The 12,753-nt window shown below is 45.5% G+C and overlaps 1 protein-coding gene across 7 annotated transcripts in view; it reads left to right on the top strand.

Annotated features, from left to right (window-relative positions):
* The window catches only part of TRIO (trio Rho guanine nucleotide exchange factor), a 255,311-nt gene that overhangs the window by 126,994 nt on the left and 115,564 nt on the right, over window positions 1-12,753 (top strand). For all 7 annotated transcript variants that reach the window (XM_081919102.1, XM_081919103.1, XM_081919104.1 and 4 more), the window contains exons 15-17: window positions 609-775; window positions 6,012-6,131; window positions 10,620-10,811. In XM_081919102.1, coding sequence (XP_081775228.1) covers window positions 609-775; window positions 6,012-6,131; window positions 10,620-10,811 — 479 coding nt within the window. The remainder of the gene's footprint in view (window positions 1-608; window positions 776-6,011; window positions 6,132-10,619; window positions 10,812-12,753) is intronic.

Genomic DNA, 12,753 nt, shown 5'->3' with positions numbered 1-12,753 from the left:
AGGTTGGCAGTTTGAATCCGTGCAAGGGGTGAGCTCCCGTTGCTCTGTCCCAGCTCCTGCCAACCCAGCAGTTTGAAATCACGCCAGTGCAAGTAGATAAATAGGTACCACTCTGGCGGGAAGGTAAACGGTGTTTCCATGCACTCTGGTTTCCCTCACGGTGTCCCGTTGCACCAAAAGCAGTTTAGTCCTGCTGGCACACGTGACCCGGAAAGCTGTCTGTGGACAAATGCCTGCTCCGTCGGCCTGACAGCAAGATGAGCGCCGCAACCCCATAGTCACCTTTGACAGGGGTCTTTTACCCTTGTTTTTTTACCTGCACTTATCCAAATCCAATTTTTCAGGCACTAGGGCTACGCACCCACCTCTAAAAAGCCATAAACGTGAGATATTATGCACACAAATAAATGTGCATGGTAAAGTCAAGGCACTGAGAGAAAGAAGTATTGGGAAGTCCCAAAATAACTGCTGCAAAAGAATGGGAAATGTTGTAATTGTAAAACTGAAAACTCAAGGGGGGAGAGAGAGAGATTGCTGTGTGATGCTGTGAAGGAACTTCAAATGGCACCTGTGTTTGCCGAGGTGACATTTGCCAATGGTGCTTGCAGGTGTCGAGCTGCTCTGTGACAGAGACGTAGACATGGCAACGCGGGTTCAAGACTTGCTGGAGTTCCTTCACGAAAAGCAGCAGGAGTTGGACCTGGCGGCTGAGCAGCATCGGAAGCACTTGGAGCAGTGCGTGCAGCTGCGCCACCTTCAGGCCGAAGTCAAGCAGGTACGAGGCAGTGCTGCGCTACGTGCTCATCTGTTCGGTACACAACCTTCTTCATAAAATGGTCACGGGGATAGCGGTTGTAGAAGCCTGTCTGAAGAAGCAGCAACCATGACACAACAGCAGTTCCTGTTAATCATTCCACTCTCAAAATCAAATACCTTTCTGGGTCTGCGTCCCTATCCTACAAGTACCAAAATACCATATTCTGTGTGGTGATTTTTTTTGCTTAATTTTTTTTAGTCCAAAATTGGGGAGCGTGCTAAACACGGATGTTCAAAGCGCGGGGGTTAAAAACGAAGCTGCCTGAATCGGCAATCTCCCCCTCAAAAGCTCAGCAACTGTTTTGCGAACTCTTCCCCTCCCCCCCAAAAAAAAGCTCCTCATTTTTGGTTCAGAAAATAGGGGTCATCTTATACTTAGGGGCATCTCAAACACAGAAAAATACAGTACTTTTTATGTACAAAAACATGACACTGGACTCTATAAAAGATACAGGAGTGGTCTGTAGAAAGCTGCCCCCGGGCAAGTTCCATCGAAATGAATGGGAATTGTAGCATAGATGATGATGAATTCTTTTTTTATATCGCCCTTCATCCAAGAATCACAGGGTGGTTTGCTCTATGAAGCCATAAAAATGGAACAGCATAATAACAAACAAAGCAATACCCCCAAAACAACAACAACAACAATACACAAGTGGTTTGAAAGGCCATAGATTGTTTAAATAGCCGGAGGTTTGGGAGAAGAGAAGCGTTTTCACCAGGCGCCTAAAGAAAAATATAGACCTCCCATTTCTGTAACTGAGCTATGCTGTCAACCAGTGTGGCAGAATGAAACCAGAGGCAACTGGCCAGCCACTGTTAGAAGCTGAACCTGTGGCTTTCAACCAGTGTGCCTTGGCACCCTGGCGTGCCTTGAATGATGGTGGGGGGTGCCGCCAGCAACACTGGCCTCTGTCCCCCTTTCCCTCCCTCCCTTCCTCTGATGCCCTCTCGCGTTTCTACCTCCCAAAGGCTTGCATGGCTGTTTATTGCAGCAGCCCTGACTACAAGCTCCGCAGGCAAGTGGTGCCTCTGGAGCTGGCCAGTGGGTTCTGGTTGCCAGGAGCTGAAGCAGCTGTGGAATAGGCAAGCAATTGGGTGAGGGAGCCCAGCCAGTCAGTCTTCCAGCCCTCGCTGTTGGGAATGGACAGATAAGTGGGAGGCCGGGCAAGCAGCCTGGCCTTTCTTGTGCTTGCTGTGTGCAAGGCCTGCCCGGGAGCTGAGTGCCTGGTGCTGAAGGGGAGTCTTTCCGCCATGTTGGCCACTGCCTCCCCAATCTTTGGTCAGTCTCTGTCGGGCTGCTAAGGCTGGGGGCGCATCCTCGTCCCAGGCCCTTGTGGGGCAGTGTGTGGGGGCACCTCTCTTTGGGGCAGACCAGGGTAGTGGCGGTGGCTGCCCAAAAAACTCCCAAGGAGAGGGGAGATGAGAGAAGGCCGAGGGAACCCCCCACAAGGGGAGGGTGTTTGGAAAAGGGAGAGAGGCTGCCAGCTCTGCAGGCAAGGGGTGACATAACTGGGCCCCTGAGCCCCACAGGGCTGCCGCAGAAAGTATGTGGCTGGTCAAGGGAGCGGTGGACTTGTAAAGTTTGGAAACCTCTGAGCTGAAGAATTATGGCAGTGCAGCGACTTTTAGCTGAAGGGATCCCACAGAGCTCTGCCTACGTTCTTAAACTTTACGTTGGAGCTGTTCTCAGCAGATTGCTTTGCATGCACCATGGCACCGAAATTGCCTTACTCTTTTGCTTAAATTGCTGCTCTTAATAACTGCTGGGATAGCACTGTATCTCATCTTATCCTTCCTGCGAAGTCTTTTTGAGTGGTGGTGTTTTTAAAAGAAAAGTTTGTTACTTATCAGCCGGCCAGCTTGAGCACTCAGGACATCTGAACATATATGCAGCTGATGCATCTGGTAAATTTTGCCCCCGTTGTCAGAATTATTATTATTATTATTATTGGCATTTTGATTTTGCCTTCCTGCAGATGGGTTTGAGGCAGCTGACAAAAGCTAAAAGTCATCAGTATAAAATAAAAACCAAATGCCAAAAAGCAACAGCAACCATTACTACCCTCTATGAGTGTAATCTGTAAGGAAAATTCACTATAAACTTCAACATGGCCAGCAGAGTTTCCATGTTTGCTCCTTCTCAAGAAACCTCCTTCACGGGGGCTCTGGTGGAAACTTAGATTAGGAAATTTAAAATAAACTAGTCAAGTGTTTCACATTTGCATTGTCTCATAGATATGTTCCATATTCATGTTGATTTATCTCAGTCAATGTGCTAAAAGCTCTTAAGTTACTGTTTGCATTGTGAATTTAAACATATTAAGGAGTTGAGGCCAAAATACTTCTATTTCCCCTCTTTTATCAATTTGCATGAAGTTGGATTGGTGGAATTTACTCACAAAAGACCAGTGAATTAGAAAACCCCCAAACCAGATACATTGATCCCAATTCTGTAGTCTTCCCAATGAAAAGGATTCCTGAATTGAGTTTCTTCTCCACAAGTCTTACGTTGTAAGCCTTTTGGGGGGCAGAAAGCTCTTTTTTATCTGTTGACATAAGTGACCTTGATGCAGAAATACACATTTCATTCTTAAGCCAGGAAGGAAGATGTCTTGCTGTTTTTCCTCTGAGATAGAAAAAGCTTTGCAGCTCGGCAGGTGTTCAGCCAGACAGAGAGAATCACGTGTTTGCTGTTTGTTGTGTTGGCTTCCTGTGGCACTTGATCCACAGTTCCTTTAGCTAATGACCGCAACTTCCTGCCAGATTTGCTGCTGCTGGACTAGGGGACAGAAGGATACTTTCTTAGTTGGTTACACCAAACTTTGGCTTCGCTAAAATGGCGGGTGGTACAAATAATCTGATGAGACATGCATTACTATTTTTTAAAAGTTTGCTGTACAAAGATGCAGGTGGTTGATAGTTGAACACTTTGTATTTCTGGTGTGACATTTCCCTCTGTTCTTTGTGCCCTTTAAAGCGTGTCCCTAACTTTACCCTTTAAGGCTCACGATTTTTGCAGGCGTAATTTCTTTTGAATTAGGTGTCTTCTGTGCAGTCAAGGTAAAAGCAGCCATGCTCTGTAAATACAACAATAATAGTACGGTTTCTGTCTCCCTTGGACGTTTTTCCAGACAGTCTATTTTTAATGTTAATCTTACTTTAATAAAGTACATATCTGCAGTTGGTGTTTTATCTCTTACCAGAAAAAAATGCAGCTACATGTTGAGCTGCCACTAATAAGAATGTTGTGGCTTTGTTTTCTAGATAGTGCTGAGTTTATCCAAAGCATCCATTAACAGGACACAATGGGATTGATCTCCTTTGTTCTTTTTAATCTTCCTTGCAGAGAAAAAGGATCTGTACTTTTGCGACCATTATTGTAAAATGGTGATCTGTGTAGCACTTGGTCCTTCATTGCGAAGGTGCATTGTGCTTTCAAGATCTAGTGCAGTTGCCACACTTACTAGCATGGAGTGATCAGGTGTGAACCAACTCACCCTGCTCCACCCTTGCACATCGTCTCCCTCCTCTGCTAGGGCGCCCTGTGATACTGAAAAATTGTTAACCCTGGCCCACGATGCACCTTTTAGAATCCTGATTAAATTTCCATTCATAGCAATCAAATGTATGGTAAGCCAGGATTTGAGGAGGCGGGAGGAGGGATGGGAGTCCACAGCCCCAAGACATATAGTCCCAACCAGGAAATATGCTGTTTCCTCTACGGAAAAGAACAGAAAACCAAACTACCGTATTTTTCGCTCTATAGGACGCACCGTCCCATAAGGCGCACCTAGTTTTTTGGGGGGGAAATAAAGGGGAAAAATTTATTTCCCCCCCAGGCGCGGGGCTGGGGTGGGGGAGGCCCGCCTGAGCTTCCCCCGACCCCAGCCCCCAAACAGGCAGCTCTCTGCAAGCCTTGGGAGCCCAGTGCTGGCTCCCGCTGCTTGCGGAGAGGTCTGCGAAGCCTGGACGCGCTGAGCTCAGCACGCGCAGGCTTCAGCACGCAGGCCACTCTCCGCAAGCAGCGGGAGCGCTCCCGCTGCTTGCAGAGAGGTCCACAAAGCCTGGAGAGCGCACTGACCCCTCTCGCTCTCCAGGCTTCACCGTATTTTTCGTCCCATAGGACGCACACATATTTCCCCTTCATTTTTGGAGGGCAAAAAGTGCGTCCTATAGGGCAAAAAATACGGTATATTTGATAATAAGCTGGTGAGCTTTGGAATGGTCTGATGTTGGCACCATTGTTAACATTGCAGCGTGAAACAAATTCCCCCATCTTTGAGTATTGCTCTTTAACAATAGGAACGTTTTCAGATGTATTGCTCTAGACCAGGGTTTCCCAAACTTGGGCCTCCAGCTGTTTTTGGACTATAACTGCCATCATTCCTAGCTAGCAGGATCAGTGGTCAAGGATGATGGGAATTGTAGTCCAAAATGAGCTGGAGACCCAAGTTTGAGAAACTGCTCTAGACGTAAAGAGAACGTTCTAAACCAGCAGTTCTCAAGCTACCCCCCTCCCCCAGGCCACGCTTTCAGAATAAGAATTTGCTTTCACCGCACCGAATTTTATGTTGTTAAGAAGTACATTGGCAAACCAAAAGAAACAATTCCTAGCGGTGCTTGGTTTATAACATAGAGCACAACTACTTTATCATATGATCGCGGGACATCAAGAAAGTATAAAACAATGCAGGTAGATAAGAACATGTATCATTCCCAAAATATAAAGATAAATGAGTTTTATTCAGCACACTGTTAGAATGGTGCTTCTGGATCACAACTGAAATTGTCTTCAGTATCACCCATCCATATTCTGCAAATAAATAAATACAGTGGTACCTCTGGTTACGTACTTAATTCGTTCCGGAGGTCCGTTCTTAACCTGAAACTGTTCCTAACCTGAAGATCCACATTAGCTAATGGGGCCTCCTGCTGCCGCTGTGACGCCACCACACAATTTCTGTTCTCGTCCTGAAGCAAAGTTCTTAACCCGAGGTACTATTTCTGGGTTAGCGGAGTCTGTAACCTGAAGCGTATGTAACCTGAAGCGTATGTAACCCGAGGTACCACTGTACTCTGATACTATATTATTCTATATGGAAATGTTTAAATGTTAGGTTTTCCTGGAATATTCCTGCCACCCCCTTTGAGAACCACTGTCCTAAGCTGTGCTCTCTCCTCCTGCATTTCAGGTATTGGGCTGGATCCGAAACGGAGAGTCCATGTTAAATGCCGGACTGATCACTGCCAGCTCGCTACAAGAGGCTGAGCAACTTCAGCGCGAACACGAACAATTCCAGCATGCAATAGAGGTAAAAGTGTTTTGGGCTATTACTCTCGACTTTGCGGTCCAGCAGAGCGTGCAGAGATACCTTTCGTTCTCTTTTTGCACTTACACTAGAGCAGGCTTCCTCAACCTCGGCCCTCCAGATGTTTTTGGCCTACAACTCCTATGATCCCTACCTAGCAGGACCAGTGGTCAGGGATGACAGGAATTGTAGTCTCAAAACACCTAGAGGGCCGAGTTTGAGGAAGCCTGCACTAGAGGAACAACTCAGTTTATAAATTAAATTTGCTGGTTTCTTTATGGATCGTGTGTCAGATTGATAATGTTTAAATCTCCCAGTGCCTGTAGATAGCTTAAGAAACAAGGCGGTCCTTGTCTGATTTTTCATGAGTCTGCCGCTAACTATATTTTACACAAGAGGAGAGATGTTCGTCAAACGCCTGTTTGCCTGTTGATGTGTATCAGCCAGCAAAAAAAATGACTAAGGTATTTGTCAACATGGCACAACAATCTGTGAAGGGTTCCTAAAGATGTGGAAATAGTATTTTGGCTCTTGCTTAGTGAAAGTCTTCATGCAGAATGTCCCATATTCAGTCCAGGTCTCCAAAAGACTCCTTTGTAAAATGCTAGAGAACCGCGGCCAGTCAAGGTGGACACAATATTGAGCCTGATTGCTTGCTAGTCGGACTCTGCTTAAAGCAGCTTTCCTGCCTTCTTACGATAGCGTCAGCCCTCAGCAGGACAAAATGGAGACTAAAAACTTTGTTCGTAAATTTGATTTCTGGTTACCTCTTGAGCAGCATTTGTGGCTATCACTGTGCATTTCACCGGGTGGAATTCATTGCTGAAGATTTATTAACCAAGAGATAGTTCATTTGCTATGGGGACATCATCATTTTCCATTGCTAAATGTCACACACTACCATGAAGGAATAATGTGGAAAGCCCTCATGCCACTGCTAACGTGCATCTTAATTTAATGTGCTTCTTTAGTTTAATACGGCTTCCAGACTGGCGACTGGGACCAGCTGCCAGGACCATATAACACCGGTCCTGAAAGACCTGCATTGGCTCCCAGTACATTTCCAAGCCCTATTCAAAGTGTTGGTGTTGACCTTTAATGCCCTAAACACTTTCGGCCCCGTAAACCTGAAGGAGTGTCTCCACCACTGTCATTCAGTCCTGAGGTCTAGCTCTGAGGGCCTTTTGGGGGTTCCCTCACTGCGAGAAGTGAGTTTACAGGGAACCAGGCAGAGGGCCTTCTCGGTGGTGGCACCCGCCCTGTGGAATGCTCTCCCTTCAGATGTCAAGGAAATAAACAACTATCTGACTTTTAGAAGACACCGGAATGCAGCCCTGTTTTGGATGTTTTACCATTTGTTGTGAGTTGCCCAGAATGCCTTGGGCAACCCAGTCAGATCCGTGGCATATTATTCTTATTCTTATTCTTATTACTACTACCACTACTACTACTAATACTACTACTACTACTACATGACCAGCAACAACCAGGGTGTTCAAGTAACTTTTAAATCCTGTTCTAATCTTCACCTTACTTGGGATAGGTGTCTTGACTAAAATAGAGACACAAAGCATTGAAAACGACTGCTGTACGGTTTAACTTTTTTTTCTGGTAATACGTAGTGAGACGTGAGTGCTTAAGATTGCTAAAAGTAAAATCCTTTGCTTTTATCCATTGGGAAGCTTTTTATTTTCAGAAATCCTTGGTGCTACAGTAACTGCCTTCTGTTCTACTGTCGTTCTGCGGAGTTTTCCGTTTTCCCTTTCTGTTGTTCACAGTTTGCAGTGTCTGTCTCCTCACTCTTGGCAGCTTTGGTAAATTTTCGGTATAACATTCCTTCCCTTTAGAATCTGCAGTGTAGATATTTGTCCTTTTAGGGGATAAATGTGTAGGAACTATAACCAGGGGCTACTTTGGTAGAATGCGATAGAGCTGGCTATATACTGGTTATACTTAAGGATTCCAGAGCAAAGTTAGATTTCAAACCTGGAAAAACTACTTTCCCTCCAGCACACCCTCTCTGCACCTCCTTTTTATTTATGCATTTGTTTTCTAACGTTCCCCTCTTTTCTTCCATCAGAGCCCAGGGTTTTTTACGTGAGTTTTCTCTAAAAGCAGCAAATGTCTTAAGTCAAATAAGGGGTCCAGGAATCAGCATGGCCACAGAGCACTTAATAATAACCTGTAGCAAAACAGTTCAGTACGTTTATGCTCTGCTGCAGTTCTTAAACAAATAGCTACTCTTCATTGCTGTAAAGAAGTACCTGGTTACTAATGCCGGCCTATCTCACAGGGCTGTGGTAAGGATACTGTGAAAGTATCTGATAACCACTTTGAACACTCAACAGTAATAGAATTGAAGCTTGTTTGAAAAGTGATATTTAACATTACATAATAGCAGTAATAAGGGATGCGGGTGGAGCTGTGGGTTAAGTGTCCCACGTAGAGGGTATAAAGAGGTCCCCTTTTTGCAGATATGCCCGCCTCGTATAATTCGGGCAAGTTGCTCCAGGTGTGGTGCTCTGGTTATGGCATGTGAAGCTTTGCGAGCACATAAAAAGGCAACCAGTTACTCCCAGTCTCCTGACGCTGCTTGGACTGGGATCCAGTATGCGGAGCAACAGGGGCCTGTTGCCTAGTGCGCTCTGCTTTCCCTACCTACCCAGTTTAAGGGTGTGCGACCATTTATTACTCTTCATTTGTGTGCCATATAGACCCAGACCTAGACCTGGAATCCTTAAGTATAATCAGGTGAGAGTGCTCTGATTTCTGTCTCGTGGGGCTTGCTTTCTCGCGCTGCTGTATTGTTGCAGCTGTGTGTAGACTAGATGTAGATTACACAAAAGGTGTGTGCTGAGAGCCTGGCTTTTAGGGGAGGTGGTGGGGTGGCTGAAATATGAATCCTGTTATCAGCTTCTCAACCATTCCAGCAGTTGCTTTCCTTCCCTGTTAGAAGAAGCTACACAGAACCAATGGAAAGAGAAATACTTGTCTCCGTGTAGTTTCATCAGTCATAGGTGACCACTCCCTGATTTTCCACCAACATTTCAGAGGTTGCCTTGCCATTCCTGGTGGGAAAACACCCCCTCTCGATGTGAAAAAAGCCTATCATCTTGCACAATATTATCAGAGAGCTTCTGGAGCATCTTTTCTGCTTCCCTTGGGGTTTGCTATATGCAAAGAGGAGATTGTGTTCTCCTGCCATGCCTCTGTCTCATGGCTTCTGCCAGCGGTGCTTTGGCTTGGCTAAGGAAGACTGACAGAAAGCCTCAAAACAGGAAACACCCACCAAGAAGAGAGCCTTGCAACTAACCTCATTTCAGAGATTATGGCGTTTTTTGCGTCGCAACCTCCTAATTTCTCCTGCAAAGTTACCCTTCAGAAAGTGGCCGCTCTCCCACCGATCCTGAACTATTTCATTCTATCTGAACGCAAGAGACCGTTCCGGTGAAATGTTCTGGATTCCTGTGGGACAATGCTTGGAATTATTTGCAGCTATCATTCCATGTGGGAATGCTATACACATAGCTCAAGGGAGTCACATGAATTATTATTGGTAAGAAATAACTCAGCCACTATGTACACAGTGCTTTTTAGAGTAACATAAGTAATGGGGGTTGGGGGGAACATGGGTTGGTGCCCCAACAAGCTCACAGTTTAAACTACTATAGCAAGGGAAAAGGTGGGGTTTTAGCAAGTTTAATAAGGCATGCTTGGTTCACATTCTTTTGTTGGAGATGAGGTCAAGTGCTGTGGTCTAAACCACTGAGCCTCTTGGGCTTGCCGATCGGAAGGTCAGCGGTTCATATCCCCGTCATGGGGTGAGCTCCCGTTGCTCTGTCCTACCTTCTGCCAGCCTAGCAGTTCAAAAGCACGCCAATACAAGTAGATTAATAGGTACCACTTTGGTGGGAAGGTAAATGGCGTTTCCGTGCGCTCTGGTCTCCGTTACAGTGTTCTGTCGTGCTGGAAGTGGTTTAGTCATGCTGGCCACATGACCCAGAAAGCTGTCTGTGGACAAACGCCGGCTCCCTCGGCCTGAAAGCGAGATGAGCGCCGCAACCCCAGTCACCTTTGACTGGACTTAACCGTCCAGGGGTCCTTTACCTTTATAGCTTTGAGAAGGATTTCTAAGGCAGAGGTAGCACCTAGAAGTCATTCCTAGGTTCTTAACTGCTCTGGCTCATGGATAATTCTTTAGTAACACTTGTGGACAACACATACAACTGATGTCACATTTTAAAATACATCCACAAGGATAGCCCCAAAAACCAGCACTTGGATACAGAACGCTACATCGCTGGGTTTGCTTCCTTGACCCAAAGTTGGCCAGAGTTAGGAGGAGAGAGAAAGAGGAAGGACATTTCGCTTGCAGTTGTCACATTAATGAGCATTTAGGTGGTGTGACAAGAGGAGGGCGCAAACCCGTTTTGAAAACGTGCGGAATGCTTTTCACGAATTAAGTGGCGTGTTCTGTTTGTATTTGATCAGAAAACACACCAGAGCGCATTGCAAGTACAGCAGAAAGCTGAGGCGATGTTGCAGGCAAATCACTACGACATGGACATGATCCGGGACTGCGCAGAGAAAGTGGCCTCTCATTGGCAGCAGCTGATGCTCAAGATGGAAGATCGGCTCAAGCTTGTAAACGCCTCTGTGGCCTTTTACAAAACATCGGAGCAGGTAGAGGACAATGGCTCGCTGAGCCAACGGTGTGGCTGCTGGTAAATGGTTTCAAGGTCCGGTTTCACGACAGATTGGTTTTAAAGCCCAAATTCACTCAACTGGGGTTAATAAGGGAAACCAATTCCATTTTACAGACTTGGTTCATTTGCTTTTCTCTGTATGTTGCCATCTAGCATTACAGTCACAATACTTGAAAATGGAAACACGTTCCTAGGTGTAACTTGAAAATGAGCATGATCTCTGTGTGTATATTTTTTGTATAAAACAAAACACACCATTTCCTGAATGGACTGGGTTTCAGGTAGTAGGTGTATAAGTCCTAAAGCCTGCTTTCTAGAAGTTTCTCTACCACTCTCCCTTTAACCTTGGTAGTTTATTGATTCCAGTTTAAATTAATCTAAGGCCAAAGCTAGACATTAGTGAAGGCGAGAGGGTCCTGTTGCTACCCCTGGAAGCAGAATCTCCATGCCTTCTTCTTAGGCTGCTTAATTTTTCAAAGAGCGAGCCTTAAAAGTAATTGCAGCTCAGGAGCAATTAAGCCGTTCCAGTGCTAAAGATGGGCTTGCTCACATTACCAAGGGCTTACTAACAACTGCTTTGTTCACTTGGCTTTAGCAGAATGGACCTGTGGTATTGAAGTAACCTCTGTTTGCAAACCACAGGTGAGGGAAGCTGGGAGTAGTCAAGAGACGTAATGTTGACCCAGTGTTTGCATTGTGTGACTTCTGAGAAAGCTGTCAAATCAGGTTGTAGATGTGAAGTGAATGCCAGTCATTTCAGTCGTCTTCTTCTTCTTTGGCAATCACTCGTAGCTGAGTAAGATTGTCTTCCATGAACACGGTTTTAACAGTGAGTCCGTAAGTGACTGTGGAGGCCAATTCTGGATCCGCACATCCTTTCACAGTGGAGACATAGGTTTCTGGGTGGGAGTTGATCATGGTGAGGGTTTGCCAAGCGTGCCTTCCTCGTAGCACGTTTCTCCCTTTCGTCCTGCATTTGAGCATCTTCAAAGCCCATTAAAAAATTGTCCAGTAGCACCTTAGAGAACAACTAAGTCTGTTCTGGGTATAAGATTTCATGTGCATGCACACTTCTTCAGAAAACAGACTGTTAACGACTGCAGTTAGTCCTACAGGAAAAAGCAAGGGATAGTATGCAGATGACCAAAAAAAGTCAACAGGTTTACCATATCCATTGAGTCAATCACCCATCTCCTTCCACCCTTCTGAAATAAACCCCACCCCACCCTCCCACTATATATAAGGGTCTGGTGACTTCTGTTTCAGTGTATCTGAAGAAGTGTGCATGCACACGAAAGCTTATACTCAGAACAAATTTAGTTGGTCTCTAAGGTGCCACTGGACATTTTTTTTAAAAAAAAAATCATTTATTTCAGCTGCGTCAGACCAGCACGTCTACCTACCTGAATCTAGATTTAAGGCCCATGACACCTTTGGTAAAGGCTGTTCTCGCAGGCCTGTGTTTCCCAGTTGTCAGTGCTTAGACTACATTTTTTAAGATTTGCCTTGAGAGTCTTTAAACCTCTTTTGTTGACCACGAGCATTACGCTTTCCATTTTTAAGTTCGGAATAGAGTACTGTATTTTTCACTCTATAAGACGCACCAGACCACAAGACGCACCTAGTTTTTGGAGGAGGAAAACAAGAAAAAAAATATTCTGAATCTCAGAAGCCAGAACAGCAAGAGGGATTGCTGCGCAGTGAAAGCAGCAATCCCTCTTGCTGTTTTGGCTTCTAGGATAGCTGCGCAGCCTGCATTCGCTCCATAAGACGCACACACATTTCCCCTTACTTTTTAGAAGGAAAAAAGTGAGTCTTATAGAGCAAAAAATACGGTAGTTGCTTTGGGAAAAGTTAATCAGGCTTCCGCACAACATGACCTTGCAGTATTGATGGGTTAGCCCTCATCCTGCAACAGA

The sequence above is a fragment of the Podarcis melisellensis genome (assembly GCF_964234715.1).
Source record: "Podarcis melisellensis genome assembly, chromosome: 7".
Lineage (NCBI taxonomy): Eukaryota > Metazoa > Chordata > Lepidosauria > Squamata > Lacertidae > Podarcis > Podarcis melisellensis.
Note: the sequence above shows the minus strand (reverse complement) of the source record. Positions and strands in the feature narration are given on the sequence as shown.